This window comes from Lampetra planeri, chromosome 26 (genome assembly GCF_965212315.1).
Source record: "Lampetra planeri chromosome 26, kcLamPlan1.2.h2, whole genome shotgun sequence".
Lineage (NCBI taxonomy): Eukaryota > Metazoa > Chordata > Hyperoartia > Petromyzontiformes > Petromyzontidae > Lampetra > Lampetra planeri.
In genome coordinates, this window is record NC_136132.1 from 1768291 (window position 1) to 1790837 (window position 22547).

A 22547-nucleotide genomic window follows, 5' to 3' on the forward strand; every position below is an offset into this window, starting at 1 on the left:
CTCATTAATGGAATTGCCAAACATGTCTATGAGAATTGGACCCTTAAGGGGTAAATCATTTACATTGTCGTACATTTGTATGCATGCATGTTGAACTTCTTTTGCACCGCACGAAGGACAACAAACTCAACACAAAAGCAGTTGTCAAGAAATTAGTTTTCAATCTATATTTTAAAAAAATGTAATTGCTCCAGGAAAGCGAGTGGGTTTTATTTGTATATGCCCAACTCACTCTTGTCGACTGTGTTTGAAAACCAAAACAATGTTGTCGTTTCGGGAAGAGGAAAAACAACTGTCCGTTCTCAAAACGTTCTGACGGACCCCTCGTCTATAGAAGTTATCTTTATTGCAGGCTTACGTGGTGGGGGTTGGGCAGACGCCCTTGTGAATGGGGAAAAGGAGGTGCCATGAGCATGCTGTCGATGCCAGCTGTTTGTGTTTAACATACGGAGTAGAGAAAAAGGTGTCACACGTTGGTACAATTGGAATTGCGGTAATTTAAGCATTGTTGTTTGTATACAAAACGCTTATTTGGGTGGTAACATGAAAGATGGTGGTGGGTGTGATATAGAATGGTATTGTGACAGTCTGAACGCTTTAACGTGCTTTTTTCTTCTGGCATGTATGGATAATTATTTGGGTCTGCTCTGAATGGAGGGGGGAGGGGGAGAGACAGACTGAGAGATTGCTGGGAGACTTCAGCCACGGCACTGCATGAATCGACACCATTCGCCTCGTGCAGGAGATTCGCGTGATACGTAGGTGCCAGTCTCCCCCCCCCTACCACCACCACCACATTATAACATACACGACTGCAAGTGCAGTAGTAGTATAGAGTTCTACTACTACTACACTCGCGGAGTATATACACAATATATTGAATGGCTTTGGCTGCTGTAATGCGTGAAACTGCTTCTCGAAAACTCGACATTGGTTTTGGCTTTGCCAGCAGCAACATTCCTAAAATCCGCGTTGATCCGCGATAAAAAATTAACAAAAACGGGATACGAATCAATACGCCGACATCAACGTAAATGCACGGCCAATTGCATTTGCGTTGATCGCGAGACGACGCAGACACACACAACGACAGCCACACACACAAAGACAGAGACACAAAGACAGAGACACACACAAAGACAGAGACACACACAGATGGTGTAGACACGGGGGGGGGGGGGCACTGGGGTCGTCTCACGCTCCCGTCTGGCAGCAACTACGAAATTTTGGGGGGGCGGGGGGAGGGGCGGGGGGGGGGGTGCCCCCCAATATAGAGGCGAACTTCTCCAGCCCCCCACCCCGGGGGGGGGGGGGAGAGACACAGACACAGACAGAGGTGGACACGACTCCTGGCGGCACGCAGCCTTCACGCCATCAACGTGTGATCCGCACACCGCCCGAGTTGTGACTCGCGTGGCCTGAACGTCTGTGGGACGTCGTGGTCTGGACGTCGCTAAACCGTCGACTGAGTCGTCGGCTTCGTCTTCGTGAGTTCGTGGTCGTGGTGACGTCTCTGCTGAGCTCAACTTCTTTCGCACCGTACGTAGCCAAGAGGAGGAGGAGGTGCGGCAGGAGTTGCCGTGCTGTGAACTTTACGTCTTGGTGGTATCTCTTATAATCGGTGCGTTTTAAACGTAAATGCGACATTACAATTGTGTGTTTATATATGTAATGTGTGTATGTGAACGTTGTATAAATGTATGCTTTGGCGTCCGTCTAAACAGACGTTATGTTGACCTATTGTAGATGTCTTGCCATTCGTGGTGTTTAGCTTGTGTTCATGTTATTTCGCAGCTTTTAATCAATCTAATGTTTGAAAGAGGCCTCCTTCCACGTCATGGGAGTTGCTTAGTCATACTTCACCACCCTGGTCCATGCGCTTTGGTGATGTTGGGGAGGCCTAGGGATTATATCGAGATCTCACTTTGCCCCCATCGGGAATCACAACCATCGTGTACTTAAACCCAAAAGTCATAACGATGATATTGCGCCGATTGTTTAAAGTTTGTTTTCCCAAACGGATGGTGCCATAAAAGTTGGTCCGTGAATTTATAATCAACGTCGTTATATTTACTGAAATGTCATCTAGATTCTTACGGCATTACACGCCGTATGTTGGTTACATCAGGACGTTCGTACGGATATAGCTGTTACACTTTAGGACATTTGTATCATCATACTGTGCTGGACAGAACGATTGTTTTGGCTGTGACCGCAACATGGGTCGCTGTGTTGTTAATCCTCAACATCGCCAGAGTCAGTCGACTGAAAACGTGGCCACGCATACACAAGATGATCTCTCGTATCCACGACCCGAGCATAACTCATATTGTCCGTGGTCTTCCGTAAAAAAGTAAAAAATTCCGCGGTATTTTTTCAAATAGTTACATTTATTTTGCTAAAAATAAATGTGCGCGCCGTGGCCAAAAGCACGTGGAGTGGCGGCCACTTGCCGATGATCGAAACCCAAGGCAGACACGAATACACATCAGCAGGGACACCGTGGATGTGAAGAGACACACAGAGAGACAAAGACACTGAGATACGGACACAGAGACACGTGGAGAAACAGCCAGACACTTGTGTGGTGTACAGTATACAATGCAGTGTATATCGAGTGGCTTTACACTGCATCAATGCATCTCACACGACGCCTTGCTGCAGGTAACTAATTTGATATCTCTATATAATGGATGATGTATTGTACCGTGAGTTGGGTGATGTAAGTAAATAACGTCGTTAAGGGTGGTTAACTTTATATAACTAACTCGTTACAACGGTTTGTGCGTGTTACAGTATGTAACTACCGTGTTAAGGCGATATTTAACTTGAGATGTCTTCTTGAAATACTATACTTCGGTGTAAAAGCGACAATGCAGTTGTGTATATTATACAAACACGTTAACATTGAATATACATATATGCCGAATCGTCTAAATGGACAACTTATACGGACTTGAGTGTGTATGTTGAACTTCTTTCGCACCGTACGTAGCCAACCGTGCTAATCGGAGGTAATGTCTTACCCTACATGGTAAACTTACATCATTATACAATGTGTAATTTAGCAGCCCTTAGCCAATCCTCTGTTTGATTAGAGGCCTCTCCCACACCCTGCCGGGCATGGGAGTTGTTGAACCATACTTCACCACGCTGCCGGGATTGGCACATTTGTCGTGCTCGCATTACACTAACTATACGTGTGTAAACAACTATACTAACATAATACACACCCAGTGGCTGCTTTTGCGGCATTACCACTGTTTCTGCCAGCTTGCACCTCCAGAACTTGATCCTGAGCTATCATTGTCGCTTGATTAACATCCGAGCGCAGCGCTCCCGATTAATACAAATTGTGCGATTCGTTTTTCCACAGACCTCTCCTTTTCTTCAGCTCCCCTGACTTTCCACTCTCTCTTAAGGCTCTGCCTCTGGACAGGGGTTGTGTGTGGGTTTTTTAAACGCCAGTGTGGCCTCTTCTTGTTCTCACGAGACGTAACTTGATAATTGTTTTTTTACCCTTCTATCTGGCAACAAAACTGACACCTTTTTACAAGGAGTCATGTTTGCATACACCACAATACCTGCAGTCATAATACAAACAAAAGACATAACTCTGATAATGTGCACTGTCCTTGAAGTTGATTGGTCCACACCCGAGACAGCTTTCCTTCAACTTCAAGGACAGTGCACATTATCAGAGTTATGTCTTTTGTTTGTATTATGACTGCAGGTATTGCGGTCTATGCAAACATGACTCCTTGTAAAAACGTGTCAGTTTTGTTGCCAGATAGAAGGGTAAAAAAAACAATTATCATATTTTTACTGGCAAATGAGGTTCCCATAGTGGAGACGTAACTTGTTTGCAACTCTGGGCTAAAGCCAAGCAGATTTCAGTGAGAGGACAGCGTTGAGTGTAAACTGGTAGGGGGTAGTGCGCGAATGTGCGTGGTGGGTAGCAGCCGGTGGCTCCGTGTGTGGGACAGCTTCATAGAGCAAGATAATAATAGGGTTACATTTACAACTCAAATATCAGCTAATTTTCATACAGCAGAATAAAATGTGTTGGGTATACACGCACACATACAAAGATTCCATGTATAGCCTTAGCAGATTGTTAAGGCTATTACACACCACACCAGGTGATCATTTTAAGCTGAGTCGACCGAGGGGAGCCCCAGAACCGGTTCAGATAATCGTCACTGGTGTTGGCCGTGAGCGGGAATCGAACCCGGGTTGCTGGGTTCCTAGAGCAGCGATGCTTACCGCTGCACTACTGCTCCCCACACACAGAAACGGAGATAGGGAAACACGGAGACACAGGGCAAGACACGGAGACACATTGTAATTTAAAGACTTCTATCACCCCTGATTTTGTTTGGTTGGATAACAGGAGTTGCACAGCAAATTCATCCTTTTATTCACTCGTAATGCATGATTTTGTACCCCGTGTATGAGGAGTAAAGTCACGGATAATAGTACCTTCAGATATTAGTCCCCCATATTACCCCGGATAAGAGTTATCCTGGTATAAATTCAACCGACCGCAGATCGTTTATGGCTTTGTGAGTGGTAACATTGTGACACAGGAGTGTAATGCGCATGTCGTTTTGTCTTTTGTTTCAGATGTGTGAGAGCAACACGGCTGAAAGTAATGCTGGAAGCATGGCCTTCGCCACAGGCGACATCGGCAGCAGCATTGGTTCATCGAGTCCCGCTGGTGAGGGGCCAAGATCCCAGATAATCTTACCACGCGCAAAAGATGCACCTGCGTGCAACGCGGCTATTGCTGGATCGGCACAGTGTCTGGGGCCAATCTCGCCAAGAATGAACCCGCTGCTTTGTCTGTATCAGATGGCTGGCAGTCACCTGAGTCAAATAGAAAATTCATTACGTGAGGAGACGTCAAATTACAATGAACCTTACACTTGGATGAAAGACATTGAAAAAACAAAGAAATTGTGTGAGATGGTTCAGACACTGAGTGATGAAGTCAGTCCTCTTATCCAATTGAATGCTGATGCAAAGTACAAATGTGAAACTTGCAAAATAGGTTTCAAAAGAGCGAGAGAGCTTAAATGCCACTGCCAAGTTTATCACACACCTGAGCAATGCACGTTTTGTACATTTACATCCATAACCACGCATGAAATGAAGGCACACATTGGGAAATACCATGCTTCACCTGTGCCCATCTGGACCCCACCTGACCCCGATGGAGCTGCTGGGTCAAGAACAAGTATCACCTGTGAAGTCTGTGGGAAAACTTTCCAACAGCTGTGGTACCTTAAATCCCACATGAGAACTCACAAGAAGACCTTTGACCATAGCTGCAACATCTGCACTCGACGCTTTAAGGAGTCCTGGACACTCAAAATGCATATGAAGACCCATGAGAAAAAATACACTTCGAGGGCTGCGGCTGAAAAAGTGTATCCTGCCATGGTAAAGGATGGCAGTCCTGCCAACGCAGTGTTGATAATACCATCGCCCTATGAGATGTGCTCAGTGTGTGGATTTTTGTGTCCGATTGAAATCTTGAAAACTCATGAAAGTCTTCACACGCAGTTCTTGGACAGACCGCATCGTGAAAATGATGACACTTTGACAGCAGTTAGCGGAGTTGAGACAAATGATGTAAAACTCAATTTTCTTGAATGCATTGGCCTAGTTACGCATCGAGAAGCTGTTTCACCAATCATTAAGAACAATCCATACTCTGCTCTGGATCCTATTACAGGCATTGAGGTTTTGATGTCCTTGCAGCAAAAGAAGAAAAATAGATGGCGATCTAGGTCCAGAAAACAACGCATGGACTTGGATGAAGACAAAACCACCTTTTTGTCTCCAATTAGAATACAAAATTCCAGCTTCAAAACTAAGCCAATGGGGCAATATCAACATGTGGAGGAGGCGTCGTCCCAGTCTTGCGAGTCTATGCAAATAATTGGCAATGCAAACGAATCAAAGCTTAAGGGTAAAAACAAAGACTCAGATTCCTCATCATTGACAGTGACTCAAAGTAATGGCAAGAAAAGGAAGGGAGATGAAGGTAAAAACCAAGGCTCCTGTTTGGTGACTGAGAAAACCTGTCAGAACAACAATGAAAGTCAAGTTGGTACAGTGGGTGATGTATGTGCAGATGCTATTGAAAAGGCCATTAATGCTGTGGTTACACAAGATGCCTCAAAGGTAGATGTCAGCCTGCGGGAACAGAACAGTGGCGGCACATCCAATGAATGTCTGCGACCCAAAGAGTGTCCGGACTGTGGAAAGGTTTTCAAGACGTTCCGTCAAATGATGCTTCACTCTCGCGTGCACAACAAAGGCAAGAAGGGCCGTGTTGGCATGCGTGGTGATGTGTGCATGCATGGCGATCTTCACCACTCGCCTGGCAGCTCGGAGACTACAACGAAATTTAAAGTGCCCACCGTACCAGCCGAAGACACAGAGCCACTTGGATTTGTGAAGAGTATCTCTCCAGCAGGTGTGCACTATTTTGTTATACATTTGGGAAAAGAAATTAAGAAAAATGTGAAGCTTTCTCAATTGGATATCGTAGTGCTATTTGTAATGGCATATACCAACTTTACTTCAAATTTAATATGGCATTTTAAAAATAACATTAATTGTTGAAAATGCTCTGTTTTATTAAATCAGTTTTTGCCATGCCATAAGTGTTGTATAAATTTGGTTTGATAATACATTGAATTGTATGCTTTTCAACATTGCAGGTAAAGGATATGCAAACTTATATTTTGTAAAATTAGAATTTTTTTTTCCAAATTACAAATGTGTATCTGTAAATTAAATTTAAGTCATGTCATTTGCCACAGTGAAATGAAATGTTTAATAATATATATTTTCTTTCTTAGGCCAATGAAAATAAAATTGTGCTCAAGTATAAATTGTTAAATATCACTGTATTAATTTTCTCTTTGTTTTTACAGCTAAAAAGTCAGTGACGATGCAGTTGTCCAGTGGACAAGCTGTTCAGACCAAACCCTTGCGAAATATTACATTGAACATCCCTACCAATGCAGCGGCACTGCGGCAATCAAGCATCCATATGAAAGATAATATCAACTCTTGTTTGGCCAATATGACTTCTGTACCCATGGGCAATTACTTGACGTTTGACACTGATAGTTCAACCCTGTCTGTTGGCAAAAGCGCCTTGATGCAGGTTCATCCTTCAGGTCAGACAAAGGCCAATGGACCAGAGGGCTGTTTAACATCTTTCAACAGAGCCACAGGGGAATTGAGCCAAATGAGTTTAACGAGTAATGAGCAGTCTGGGTTTTACTGCACGTCCAATAGTCGCTCGGATCAATGCGTGACCACTTGGAGAACAGATGCTGCCAAATCCGCTGATGCTACAAAGAGCAATATAGCAGAACATGACCAGTTTGAACCTCTGGATTTGTCCGTTAAGTCCTTGCTGCAACGCGCCAGTACACTCATTGAACAAAGGAAGCCTGCAGTTGTGCGAACACACGAATGTCAGCTCTCCCAATCTGAATCTCATATGTCAAGCAGACCCCCCTATATTACTCCAAAGAACCAGAGCTCAGAGTGCAGACTAGGAACGATTCAAACTACATCCAATAATGTTTCTAGCAAATACAATGAATTACACGAGCCATTCTTCACACATACAGGTCACTGCAGTGAAAATACTGAGTTTCCTTTGTATTACATGGAACCCAAGTATATGCAACATTCTCCAATGGATCTTTCAACTCGTGCTCAACCATATGCGCAACGCTGTGGACAAAGCAAAACATGCCAGGCAATAGCAAGCTCCTTGCAAGCATCCGCGAGTCTTCATGAGGTGCATCTTTTAAAAACAGATTTGGCATTTGAGATAGAAGACAAACATTTAAAAAATGACCTTGTGCAGCAGATTGACTTCCAGCAAGCGCTCGAGGTAGACAGAAATTACTTTGGAATAGATGTGGTAGTAAAGCAAACATTAGAGCACATCAAATTGGAGAACCCAGTTGAATGTAATGCTAGCATGTTGGAGCCAGGTCCGGTTTTGCCAGAGACTCATATGTCCATGAAGCAAGAACCAATGGAAAATGTGGATACTTCACTGCAAGTACTCCGAAGCGTCTGGGAGAGCCTGGAGTTGCGTATTGAGGACACAGTTCATCCGTCCTTTACTACAAGCGATTCCGACAGTGCTAAAACTGCGATGCGAGAAAACGATGCCGTATCAGCGCTGCGCAAAGAGCTATGCATGCCTTGGAACTCTGCTGTTGGACAGATGAAAGATATCTCGGACCGCAGCATGAGCTGTAGCGATAGCAGCATAACCAGTTGCAGCAGCAGCCAGATTTCGGATGTCAAGAGGATGGACTGCACGGAAGCGAGAGGCTGGTGCCGTGTGGAGCAGAGCATCCCCAAGACATATGAACCCAACCTGGCACCTTTGAGTACGTCCGAGTATGCACACATTACATTTATAAATTGTATACATTTAGCTGCACGTAATGGATACCTTCACAAATGCAATAATGTATGTACTGTTGAAAACGTCTACATTTTATACTTAGAATGGGTGACTGGGGTGGGTCAATGTAACTGATCTGGAACTGCAATGATCCTTGGTTAAATTGGATTTCAGCCACCTGGCCATGATTAAACCGGCTTCTCAAGTGCAATGCCCCCTAGTGGATAGAAAGGTCACAGGGATTTCAGAAACAGTGCTATGATATCTCCTTCCACGAGCACTACTCTTCACAGCGTGGTGAAATTCTGTGCATGAGTTCCACGTGGATACTTCGACTCATGGCATGACGCGACGAATAGCACTCTTCGAATAAAACTGAGCAATGCATTTTTTTTTGCGAAATTCGTTACAGCCACTTGCAAATTACTAAATTGTAAACTCACATGGCAACATCGACCCCTATGGGCAGACCCTATCCATCTGTGAAATATAGCACCGTTGTTGTGTAATCCTGGCGCTAACCCCTAAATGCACTCGTCATTTGCCATTGTTTCTAGAAATCAGGTGGGCCAAACCTAAGCCAAAGAGGCACAGGTGCGGGGAGTGCGGCGTGGCGTTCGGCCAAGCCCAACAGCTGCATCGGCATTCCTACACTCACTCAGGTTAGCCTCCAACGCGCCGCGTGTGCGAAAGCGCATGGAGCAGGTCGCGAACACCGTGGCGGTCATTCGTAATTGTCTTTTTTTTCCCACTTCACGAGCGTGCTAAGGATAATGTGTCCTGTACGCGTTTCAGAGTCAATACTAAACGATGGCACAATAACACATTCCATCATTTTTTTTTTAAGCGGCTTACACCTTGGTAGAGAGTTGGAAGGCAGCGAACCGGAACAGTACCCTTTGTACGCTCGTGAAAATGATGTTAATTATACTTGACCCCGAGGCACCTTGAGCAATCCTATAACTGATACTTCTATGCCATAAAACTGGGTCTCCTCACACTGTGGTCTTTGAAGCTAAATTGAGCTATTCCGAATTAAGATATGTAGTTTATAAGCGAAACTATTTCCTTGAATGTGCATTGTGGAGACGAACGTTCATTTGTTTAAAGAGATTAGTGGATTGAACGCAGTCAAGACATGCACATAACATTGGGTGGAGTGGCGGCGCAGTGGTTAGCGCACTGCATTTTGAATCGGGCGACCCTGAGTTTAATTCCCGACCAACAGTTCGCATCAAAGTGACGAGCGGTATCTGAACTGCTTCTTTAGGCCCATCCTTCATCAACCCTCAACCCGTGCGAGGGAGCATGGTGAAGTATGGTCAAACAACCCCCACGACCAACACTGTGTGAGATGGCCATCAGCAGTGGATGGGCAGAGGGCTGTAGATTATTACTTAATGGAATTTACATTAACCTCTTTATTACATGTTAAAATATAAAGTCCAGTGAAATTTGTTCAACTTATATATTATCCCCACTGGCCATTAATCCTTGTTTGACTTATCTGTCTGTAATTTTATCTCACCAAATATCTGTCTGCAGCGTCTACCAGTCCATCTGTCAGGAGTATTTATACGTCACCCGAGCTTTTAATGTAATCTGTATAAAATTGTGTCGGCAAAACAACGGAGATGCAACATACATTTGACGGAATGCTCCTTGTGATGGCACATGGTCACATACTTCTCGTTGACATAGTAGAGTCTTGGCTTTTCAAAAGGCCTTGCACAAATAAATAAAAACACATACCATATATGTGAGGATGGACGACAGCTTTTATCTGTCGTACATTTAAGGTTGCTATAGTAATACGCAGCGATGTAATTAGATGGCGTGAGCGTGTTGTTCTTTTAATTAAACATTTTCATTTTTTGGTCGAAAAGTTGGACATTCAGGAGCACTGGTTGATCCCTACACTGAATTAACACCTTTACTGCCTGGAATAGTTTCAACTTTTTTTGTGTGTCACGAGAGGTTTGTAACTATTAACTTTTAAATTAACATTTCTTTTCAATTTAATGAGCAGAGTGGACTTTTGCCAATGTTTGTAACATGCCTAACCAAATTTACTTGCATACTGAATTATTATGTTGCCTTCAGGGACAGACACAAATGGGGGTCACTTGATTGTGTTATCGGCAGCTAAATTAATTTACATTATATAGGCCACACATTTTCCAACAGTTTTCCTTTATAGCTCACAGTATACTCAGGCATGCGATGAACACGAATTCATTGTTGTGGCTGTCTAGCTCACCCTACTGGCAAATACCACATGTTTACAAATCATGCATTATTGTTTTAAGTGCAAAAGGTATCTCTAGAGCTTATTTATAATTTTCCAGGGTCAATTACAGGCGCAGGATGACGTGGATTTATAATCGACAATGGTATCATTATACAAAGCTTGGAAAAAAAGGTCACTCGCATCAGATATGACTTGTTTATGAATACCGTCCGCGTAGCATACTCCTGAGCTAACACTATCGTTAGACAATCTACTGTATGCGCATAAACAAGAATTCCAATTTTTTTTAACACTTCCCTCCCTTTTTGGCGAGATTGTTTTTGTTGCATCCGTGTGGAGGATGTTACCACAGTCAGCCAGCCCTGCCTGTTTGCTTTAGCGCAGTACATTGCTAAGCACTTGCTTTTTATAATGCACGTAGGGTGGGTGTAACTGTGGAAGGAGCTGCGTTAGCGGGTGGATATGCATCACTTGAAATACAGCGGGTGTGTGTGTGTACGTGCGATTGTTTGCCCTCTCGCTGTCGACGATCAGTAACTTGACATTGAAACAGAAGGTTTATTTCGTCCGTAACACGAGCAACCCTAGCTCTAACCCTGCCTTACTTATAAAGTTCTGCCCCATTTAGATTAAATTGAAATTTAAATTGAAAATGCCTCATGTAAAATGGGGTGAGCCCCTGCACCCCGATATTTGTAATGTAAGCGGTCGGGTGCACAGAATGATCCTGATCACTTTGGCAACAATAATAAGGTGGTTGCCGCGGGAAAAGCAAATCGTGCTGCAGTGAATTTCATTCTTTTAAAAAGAAAGGCATTACTGCGGTGTAAAAAATTCGAAATAGAATTTTGAGCACAGATTAACTTTCACCTGCTTAACTCGCACATTACTTTTGGCACGTGAACACTAAACAGGCTTTACGCCCCCTGCACGTCTCAACAAAACCGGATTAAACTATTTGTACAGATGCCGGCACTGGACATCCGCTTTACAGAGCGTCGTCGTCTTGGCGCATTCGCGCCTCCCTGCTCCCCACCCCCCGCCGGTACGAATTGCCGGACGCGGGGAACGCTTTCACGAGTAAAATCATGTAGCCAGAGTTGCCACCGCATTGCTGGACAGTTAGGGCCGTGCATCTTGCCCAATGGGCAGCGCTTGAAAGTGCCGTCTCGCGTCCCCGCTGCTTAGCCAGTGGCCGGCACCCGCGCGCGTCATGTGACCGCTTTCAGGGCGCCTCCTGTCCCCACCGGAGTCAGGCCCACTGCCTGCTATCTGGCGACGTGGCAGTCACTGGCTGTAAGAGAGATTGATTGCCCCTCCCCTACTCGTGTCTGCTGTAATTGTGAAATATTACTTACATTAGTGCATTGTTGTTGATAAATGAAACTTATTTTCCCTGAGTCACCCATTATTCCTTGCCGAAATTTCATGCCTCTCCGTGTAAGATAAATCATCCTGGGGCTAGATAAATATCCGCTGCAATGAAAGAGAGTGGTAGGGATCAGCGCTGGGTGTTTATGGAGAGATGAGCGGCAAGAGAGAGGGGCCGGCTACTTGAATGCTGCCGTAAGGCGTTTTTGTAGCCCCAAGTCAGCTGTTTCGGGTGACCAGGCACATAATTACAGCAAATTAATAGTTAAAATGTGCACAAGCAGTAAACTCAATATTGATGGCCTTAAAAATGTACAGCCTGATCCGGAGCGAACACGTTTTTGCAACGTGGCAAAACAAAAATGTGAATGTCTCATTAAAAACCGTGGACAACACTTTGTAATCATAGCTTACATTTTATTTAATCACATATTTATGAAATTTCATGCATTAAGATGAAGAATACTCCATCGTATAGCTTTCACTTAAGCGGGGACCTTTTATACACTGGGAATATATTACTTTTAATATAAATTGAGCTTCATATGGCCACATTTTTGGCACACCGTGGCCTTCCACGGAAAAGCTATCGGCACGGGATCTTTGAGCCCCCCACGATTGGGTTGCATTGCAATACTTGGGCGCGGTTCGCAACGCAGCAGCGAAAGTCACCTCCGACGACGTAAATGATACTGCAATGTCCCACACAGTTCAAGAGACATCTTGCCTTCATCTACAGTGAAATTGAACCATAAAAGTAAATACTCAATGGTGGCGCATGCAGTAGAGTCGTTTAAGTGCCTGGCAATGTTGGAGGAAAAGAGACAAGCGGCACATACCGGCGTAACCAAACCCGCCCCGCATCCTCCCCAGCTTCCAGAAGTTCAAACTCGCATGTTATACTTTAATGGTGATGGAGTGTGCAGTGGCAGGAATAACACTTTTAATCTGTGCAGATGCGGCTTACAGTGGCTTATGTCTGTAATGTTTTTGGATTGGACAGGTACCAAGTTGAACCCAGGAGTGGGTCTCTAAACACACACGCGTGTGTGTGTGTGCGTGCGCCCACACACGCGCGCACACACACCCATAGGGGTTTCTTTTGCAAAAGCTCCCCCCTTCTCCCTACAACATAGCGTTCTCATCCAAAGCCCACATGCTCTATTATTCACAACTACCAGGCAGCATTACTCTTTAAGCAGTCGCTTTAACACCGTTACAGTGTTATGTAATCAGAGGATGACCGCATCGCAAACCACTTGTAAAGTGAAGGAATTTAGCTGCACTTTCAAAGAGGGCGTCTATGCGGGCTCCGGGTAACAGCGTTGGCTGAAATGTAGGGAGGGCTTGACTGGCTGTAGGGGTGGGGGGGAATTGTGTGTGTGTGTGTATTATGGGCGGCTGGGGGTATTTGTGTATGTGTGTGTATTATGGGTGGCTGGGGGTATTTGTGTGTTTGTGTGTATTATGGGTGGCTGGGGGTATTTGTGTATGTGTGTGTATTATGGGTGGCTGGGGGTATTTGTGTATGTGTGTGTATTATGGGTGGCTGGGGGTATTTGTGTGTTTGTGTGTATTATGGGTGGCTGGGGGTATTTGTGTATGTGTGTGTATTATGGGTGGCTGGGGGTATTTGTGTGTTTGTGTGTATTATGGGTGGCTGGGGGTATTTGTGTGTTTGTGTGTATTATGGGTGGCTGGGGGTATTTGTGTATGTGTGTGTATTATGGGTGGCTGGGGGTATTTGTGTGTTTGTGTGTATTATGGGTGGCTGGGGGTATTTGTGTATGTGTGTGTATTATGGGTGGCTGGGGGTATTTGTGTGTTTGTGTGTATTATGGGTGGCTGGGGGTATTTGTGTGTGTGTGTGTATTATGGGTGGCTGGGGGTATTTGTGTATGTGTGTGTATTATGGGTGGCTGGGGGTATTTGTGTGTTTGTGTGTATTATGGGTGGCTGGGGGTATTTGTGTGTTTGTGTGTATTATGGGTGGCTGGGGGTATTTGTGTATGTGTGTGTATTATGGGTGGCTGGGGGTATTTGTGTATGTGTGTGTATTATGGGTGGCTGGGGGTATTTGTGTGTTTGTGTGTATTATGGGTGGCTGGGGGTATTTGTGTATGTGTGTGTATTATGGGTGGCTGGGGGTATTTGTGTGTTTGTGTGTATTATGGGTGGCTGGGGGTATTTGTGTATGTGTGTGTATTATGGGTGGCTGGGGGTATTTGTGTGTTTGTGTGTATTATGGGTGGCTGGGGGTATTTGTGTATGTGTGTGTATTATGGGTGGCTGGGGGTATTTGTGTGTTTGTGTGTATTATGGGTGGCTGGGGGTATTTGTGTGTTTGTGTGTATTATGGGTGGCTGGGGGTATTTGTGTATGTGTGTGTATTATGGGTGGCTGGGGGTATTTGTGTGTTTGTGTGTATTATGGGTGGCTGGGGGTATTTGTGTATGTGTGTGTATTATGGGTGGCTGGGGGTATTTGTGTGTTTGTGTGTATTATGGGTGGCTGGGGGTATTTGTGTGTGTGTGTGTATTATGGGTGGCTGGGGGTATTTGTGTATGTGTGTGTATTATGGGTGGCTGGGGGTATTTGTGTGTTTGTGTGTATTATGGGTGGCTGGGGGTATTTGTGTGTTTGTGTGTATTATGGGTGGCTGGGGGTATTTGTGTATGTGTGTGTATTATGGGTGGCTGGGGGTATTTGTGTATGTGTGTGTATTATGGGTGGCTGGGGGTATTTGTGTGTTTGTGTGTATTATGGGTGGCTGGGGGTATTTGTGTATGTGTGTGTATTATGGGTGGCTGGGGGTATTTGTGTGTTTGTGTGTATTATGGGTGGCTGGGGGTATTTGTGTATGTGTGTGTATTATGGGTGGCTGGGGGTATTTGTGTGTTTGTGTGTATTATGGGTGGCTGGGGGTATTTGTGTATGTGTGTGTATTATGGGTGGCTGGGGGTATTTGTGTGTTTGTGTGTATTATGGGTGGCTGGGGGTATTTGTGTGTTTGTGTGTATTATGGGTGGCTGGGGGTATTTGTGTGTTTGTGTGTATTATGGGAAGGGAGCAGCAGGGGGGGGGATTGTGTGTGTTTGTGTGTATTATGGGGTGGGAGCGGAGGTGGGATCTGCACTCGAGATTAAGGAGTGGGTGATTGTGTTGTGGTGGCATCCTGGCATTCCTGGCGGCACGTCTGCTTTACGTGCCATCGCTGCGCCAAGCGAGTGACGTCGCCGGCGGTCTGGACACACACCAAGCTGTGCGAGGGCAGGATTAGCGCCTCATCCCAAATGTCAGATTTTCCAGAACTGAGCAGACACATCGGAGCGGAGGGGGGGGATCTTTTTTTTTTCAACAGGAAATGGGATTTTGAGCTGATGTGTTGACACAAAGTATGAAAAGCCCCTGTATATTTTTGTCCTCGTTGAATGCGTAACACATGTAAAGTAGGTAACGGTTACACATGTAACCGCACGCTTTGTAATCATTTGGTCATATTACCTATCTTAAGTTGGGTACTTACGACATTAGACACGTAGCAGAACTATTTAAATATTTATATGTTAATGTTAGTTTTAATGCATAAAGGGTCGGCGACATTGACGGACATTACCGAGAAGCAAGAAAGGGTGTGCTTGTGTGCGTTTCTGAAAACATTACCCACACACACAACCCTGCCTCCCAGGTAGAGTGGGTGTGATAGGTCCTGGCAGTGTGTGACCTGGTTCAAATGCAGCAGCTGCTGCAGCGACCAGGGTGTCCTGAACAGGAAGGAAATTGGAGACAGTGATTTGTGGCTCAGCCTTTTGCTTGTTTTGGCGCCAGTCACACGCCCTGGTTGTGCGGGCCTCGCTGAAAAGCACTTGCTGGTCCGCTCGGCGGACAGAGCCGAAATAGCGCGTCTCACAGGCACGGCCCAAATTGAAAAGTTTGGGCCACTCAGGACCACTACCACAATGGGGAAATGTGCTTTAATATCGTGGCTTTTTTGTATCTGAAAGTCTGTGTAAAGTCGAGTTATAGCCCTGCAATTGTTTGCTGACATCACTGCTAGTGGAAGGGCCTCCACTAGAGGGAGCTCTAGAGAGCCTATCCAGGGGGTATTTGGCCTACTCTTTCACGCTAGCCAGATGTCTCGGAAGAGGTGGGAATAACCACACTTTACCTCACCATATGTGGGAGGGGTGGGGAGGGCTCTGGGCAGTCAGGATTTAAGAAGCTATCCCATCTCAATTGCCGTACCGGGAGATCAAAGCAGCTACCTCTGGATTGCAAGTCCATTATGCTAACCATCACACCATAGCAGCATAAAGTTAAAGTAATTTAAACAAATTCTTCTCAATTGGCTCCATGAAGCACCGAACGAATGAACCCACATTTTTTTCACCTCCTCTAACCCCTGGGACTCGGATTTGAATGTAGCCTGATTAACTGGCAGATTCACTTCCCTCACCTCACCACGCCCTCACCTCTTTCACTCTTGATATACGCACAATGCTCTTTGCAAATTGAAACCCTCATCGAAATGTTCTTGCCGTATCCAGTTGCGCGCATGCCTTCAGATGTCGTGTTTTTCCGCGAGCCAGATTTCAATGAAACGAGTGTGATATGAAGTAGATTTGACTTAAATAATATTTTAACGTCGCCATGCTAAAGATTGATTTACCATGAGACAATTGCTCTTCCTACCGCCGCATTGTTACAGGCTTTGGAATATCAGTTACAATTACGTGATGAATGAAGGCAAAGCCTGAGCGGCCGAATGGAGCAATGTTCAGTGATGAGTTACACTCGAGACAACTCGCACATTCCTGCTGCTCATGACTGAATGGAATGTTTCAAAATAGAAAAAAAATAAACTCATTGTTGTGCTCTTGGCCAAATAGCATGAAAGCAACATTAAAATCCTGTGGATTCTGGAAGCAGCTCACAGTCCGAGCATCAACGTGGACATTCAATAGGAGGCTGCATTTATAGGGCAAACTTTTTAACTGTCACTCACTCACTCACTTGTAATTCCATGTGGTGCAGTGGTTTAGCCCGCTGCACTGTGTACCTGGCGACCTGAGTCGGGATTCCCGGTCATTGCTAACGTGGGTGGAGTGAATCAGAATATTTATTTTATACTTGAGGAATCCGACGAACGATAAAGATATTTTTCACAGATGTCCAGTTGGGGCGAAATCTGAGACAGTCCTTGACCCCCCCACCCACTAACCCTCACTGACCAGCGTGGTGAAGTATGTCCAAGAAACCCCACCTATGACTCACACCATGTGGGGGAGGTCTTCCATCCTGTATTCCTTAAAGTAACAATGCATTTTCTTTCATTAGAGTTATTAGTATTGGAAACGTAACTCTGTTCATCTCAGATAGGGGTTAATCTCTTAATATTGATGTTAAAGTGTCCCCTAGTAGCAATCTTTGTGTTGGCGTAGAAAAGAATATCAACTGATGAGTCCATAATCAACGATTTTTGGGTTTAGATCGCGTTATTTATAAATGTGTCGTAACCCTCCACCACCCGACACGGCCAATCAGTAAAAAAAGTGTCACGTTGACAAAAGACAAATAGTTCACTGCTTTAGCCCACCGGTGTGTTGAAGCGTGAAACCACAACATTTACAATTTGAGTACGACGTTTCGCTGGTAATTGCATCCAGCATCATCGGGCAATTCGCCAGAATGGTGAGGCTCTGCTGTGTCTCCCGTTCTTATATAGAGATGATGAGTATTATGAGAATAGGTTTTCCCTGATGATGAGTAAACTGATGAAACTGATGATGAGTATTATTTATACTCTTTGGTTCTTTCGGTAAGGTCACGTAGGTACAAAAATAAAAATAGATCACGACGTTTCGATCGCCACACAAGCAACCGTCTTCAGGTGGGAGTGAGAAGCTCTCACTCCCACCTGAAGACGGATTCCTGCAGTCACGAAAGCTTCAAATCAAGATTGAGTATTATTTAATGTCAACAAGTGGGTCAGTTCTGAGAATGTGTTGTTAAATGCGAGGACCAACTCATTTGTATCACCGTTCTTTCCTTTTCAGTGTACTAAAGCGTAACTTTGCACCCACATGTACTCATTCTATGACAGGTCATTAGGTCATAATTAATTGCCTGTATTCGAATGATGTGGCTCCATCACCTCATAGAAAGATTATAGTTGTTGCACAGCCATCAGAAGAAGAAGCAGGAGTGCATAATGATGGGGGCTTCAAATTCAGGCCAACACTTAAGTTCCCCTGGTATTTTTCAGAAAAAAATGATCTTGTTTTTCTGTCTTTTGTTGCTGGCCACTTGGTATTTTGAGCCTTTTTGGGCCTGGGGTCTGCAAATATGACGAATGAAACATCTCGATATATACGTAGTAACACTGTGGTGAGAGATAAATTATGGAATGGCGTCGGTGTGCTCAGTGGCGGACGCCTTGTGTTCCAGGCGAGAAGTCCTTTCGGTGCAGTTACTGCCCTTATGGAGCAACGCAGAGGGTGAACCTCAAAAAGCATGTCCTGAGGATTCACCACCTGCCCTTCGAAAACACAGAGTACTCTGACAAGCCCAGCAAGAGGAGTCGGTTGGACACTGAGGCAGCGTCGTAACTCCGGATTTGGAGCGCCAGTGATGCACGTGGAGAACTCGACAATTATCTAGTTCATCCTGAGGCCTAGTGCCACGTGTATTGATGAACACAAGCGTGCAGCCCTTTGTGTGCACAAATATTTCCGTGATGAAAAGTAGTCACAATTACTGGTTTAAGAATAAGTTTGGTGCTGTATTTGTTTTTCTTTGTATACAAATTATTTCATAAATGATGAATAAAAAAAAACTTAGTTGAAAAAAATATGACATTTAAGAGCAATATTTTCCTAAAACATTACATTTGTACTTGCAGTGTTTATATGCCACCTTGATTTTCAAATGTGTTTCTGGTGACGGCACCTTTAAGGTGATGGACTTTCAAACAGTCCTAATTTATTAGTATTTTTGTACGTACTAATATTATTGTTGTGTGCCCGGTGTGGTCTGTGGATATCGTTTTTTGGATAAAACCAAGACAAAGATTTATTTGCAAAAGCTGTGGCTGCTCTTTCACCTCTAGGTGGAGACGCTGTGCAAACGCACCCTGAAGCCGGGCCGCGAGGACTTTGGCTGAGGGTTAGCGGCAGTAACAACCCCCCCTCCCCCCCCGACTTGCTGTAAATATTGCCAAGGAAGAGCACCGTCCTTCTTTGGCACTTTAGATGGTGCACATTTTAAAAAGGCGCTACTGAATGTGAATGATCTCGAATGGAGTATGGCTGCAGTTTTCGTCCTACCTGTGCATTCAGTGAATGTAATAACATATCCAGATTGGGTTCCTTTTGAGCTTGCTGCAAGCATTCACAATTATTTCACGGGTGACAAATATGACATTTGCCATCTTGTACAATGATTAAGTAGACTACCCTGGTGAATTGCGCTACAATGCGGCAAATGTCCTCCCCAACTGTGAAACATTTCTAATTGAATGTTCTCTTCGTGTACAGATGATCATATTTTTTTCCGATTTTGTTCCAACATTAGTCACTATTGGATGCAACGTGTACGAATCGTATCGTGGGAGCCCATAGTGGTTTGGATAACAGAAGTTGCATCCTTTCAATACAAGGAATTACTTTGTGGGTTTGTCACAGTGTTGAATAATGGCTTAAAATGCATTAAAGGAACCACACATTTCAAAGGCGCATTGCAAATTGTATGGAATGCATCGCCTGTAAAACTATATCTGTGTGCGTGCTCCGGGTATGGATTGTCAGTAAACACGTCTGGTTTTAAATTGACAGAACTCAAGCTGCTGCCATATTCTTGATTACGGACCCTGCTAAGTAAGCATTCATCGTGCAAACCTTGTGGTTGATTTATTTGAATCGCCCTGCTCAGGAGCCCACACGGTTTCTGCTGCGGCGAGGTGTTTACGTAAGTTGTGGAAAAGCGCGTAACCGTGCGTGTACAATGCACTGTACCACATGTTAGTGTGAAGTGAGCCAGGGACTTTGTCACTGCCTACCATTGTGTATAAATAATCTCAGGGAATCCAATAGCACCGTGCGTTCACGGGCAGGTGGGCTTTCTCATCTTTTGTCTAAACAGCGAAATGCAAGTTGCCGCATTGGCGAGCGAGCAGCTCTTGCTGTTATTGTCTTAGCAAGCTTGTGAACACACAGGTGGTTAGGTAAGCGTTTGTAACACCCCATTAAACATACCCAACACACCTGAGATGATAGGCAGGCCCTGGCAAAGTTTCTGCAAGGTTCTCGTTTTGTGCGACTCGAGTTAAGGGGAAATTACTTTTTTGGCATTTTTTCTTTTCATCACCCTCATAGCCAGAGCCTTCAGTGAAAAGCCATATACAAATTCCTGCGTTCAGTGAATAAGGGCCCTACGTAAATATTATATTTAAAATATAACATTTGGTTATCACATATGAATAATCATAATACTTCCATTATGGTACACCGATAATAATACTATTAAACCAACGCCCCCCATCTGTGATACAATGAGTAAAGGACATTTGCTTATACGAGAGGGCATTCATCATATTCAGAGGAATCGACTGAAGCTTTCAACAGGATGCATATAAAACGTACCGCACGCAAAAATCTGTAAACAAGGCCTTAACACATACCTGTGAAATTGAATACAGGAACAAAGGTTATTTTCTTGCGCTGTCATTTGCATGAAGTGGTTCTGTCCTGGTAGTCTGGAAAATGTATAAAGATTTCAATAAATATTAAAGCATTCTCCATCTGCTTGCAGACATATTCATGTACAAAATTAAAAAGTGGGAAATTTACGCATGCGAAAACATGTTTTCGCATGCTGAAATTCCGTGAGATTTATTTGCAATGTGGATCATTGCTTGAAAGGTCAGCTCCATGTCTTCCACATGCACTCTCCCAATTTAACTACAGTCACATCTAAATAATTTTATTCCGCATGTCAACACTGCGTAATGACTGTTCATCTATGAAACGCGTCATTGAGATGATTTGCATTTCTTAAGGGGCTGAGCATTATGATTTGCCCATGCATTAATAAAGTAGCCTTCTCTGCTGGAACGCGTACAACAGCTATTCGTGTTGTAATTGGCAAGACTGCAATTCTCGCCTATTTGTTTCCTTCTACACAATAAGAAAGCAATTTCATTATTGATCTGGACACAACATGATAGCAGTTTTATATATACAGTATAAGGTTTCCCGGTTTGTTCCGAAATGTAATGTGGTAATTCACTGTTATGGTGCCATCTTTACATTTTGCACGTTCCAGTTTACATATTTATGTTGTACTAATTGTAGTGCCTTCGCGACCACAGGGTGTGTATTATATTTTTCGTTGGCAGGAAGGTGTTGCCATTGACTGGTCTGTGGAATGAGCACTGTTACATTTTGTTTAAATAAATTGCACCATTGCCTTCGGCTTGAAAACTATTTGTTCAGAAGTGATTTCGTTTTTGCGTCATCTGTCAAAAAGATGTATTGAGGCTAGTTTGGATTGTTGAAACAATAAATATTTTCCTTCATAATGTCACTTATGACTTTCTCCCCTAGCCCCCACCCATCCCTCCAACCCCACTACACTCTTTTCCTGCCAGGCAGATTTTAAATACAAGAGTGCCTTGTTTAAATTACTGCACCATTATTCATTTTGAAACGACACTGCAGGCACCGCAGGCCTGCAAAATTGAAAATATTAGAAGGCAATGGGTTTTGTACAAAAAGGGTTAATTCAATATCGTAGGACTTGCCACCAGTTTCTATTGCCATTTCTCACATTCGAGTTTGATGTTGATATCCTCACACCTTTCATCATTTGACTCGTTCCCGATGTCATGAGTGTGGGTGCAAACCAAAAAAAACGAGACAGGGTTCATCTAGATTAATTTGTACTGATAGCAGCTTAGAGATATATTTACATTGAGGTACCTGTATCGAGGGCTTGTTATGCCTTTACATTTCCATGCCTTGCTTGCACTGATGGGGCCTCCTGAACTCCTTCCCTGTGCCGGATGATCCTAGTAGCAAACGTAGCTACATATGCTACGGGGCCCGCACTTTCAAGGGCCCTACGGTTAAGTGATTCTGCACTTACTCTATTCCTATAGTACTATACTGCCTTCAACTTTTATGAACGATTGTGTGTTTAAGGTTAGCGATTTGTCGTATTATCTGGAGTATAGCAAATGAAAAAATACAATTACTTTACTTTGCAAGTAAAAAAAATGTGTGTTTTAATATTCATTTGTGTGTTTACATTTTTTTAATTTAGGGACCCTTTGTAACATTCTGCAGGCTGCGTGCACTAGCTTACTCCAGCACTGCTTCTTCCCGACGATGTCCTGAAATGGATTCCATGTCGCACACCGTTATGAAAGCGGGGGCCACATTTTGTGACAGTCTTTAATCACCTGATGGC

General features: G+C 44.1%; 1 protein-coding gene across 3 annotated transcripts; it reads left to right on the forward strand.

The window, feature by feature from the left end:
* The first annotated feature begins 375 nt into the window (after nucleotides 1-375).
* LOC144727554 (uncharacterized) lies at nucleotides 376-20872 on the forward strand. 3 transcript variants are annotated; one of them, XM_078606433.1, is made up of 5 exons: nucleotides 376-758; nucleotides 4627-6487; nucleotides 6951-8441; nucleotides 9016-9120; nucleotides 18528-20872. In XM_078606433.1, exons 2-5 carry the CDS (start codon nucleotides 4627-4629, stop codon nucleotides 18686-18688), a joined length of 3618 nt encoding a protein of 1205 aa, XP_078462559.1. In that variant the 5' UTR covers nucleotides 376-758; the 3' UTR covers nucleotides 18689-20872. The 3 variants fall into 3 exon arrangements, with proteins under 3 accessions (XP_078462559.1, XP_078462558.1, XP_078462560.1); XM_078606432.1 differs by lacking the exon at nucleotides 376-758 and adding an exon at nucleotides 1328-1621; XM_078606434.1 differs by lacking the exon at nucleotides 376-758 and adding an exon at nucleotides 1328-1539.
* The last annotated feature ends 1675 nt before the right edge of the window (nucleotides 20873-22547 follow it).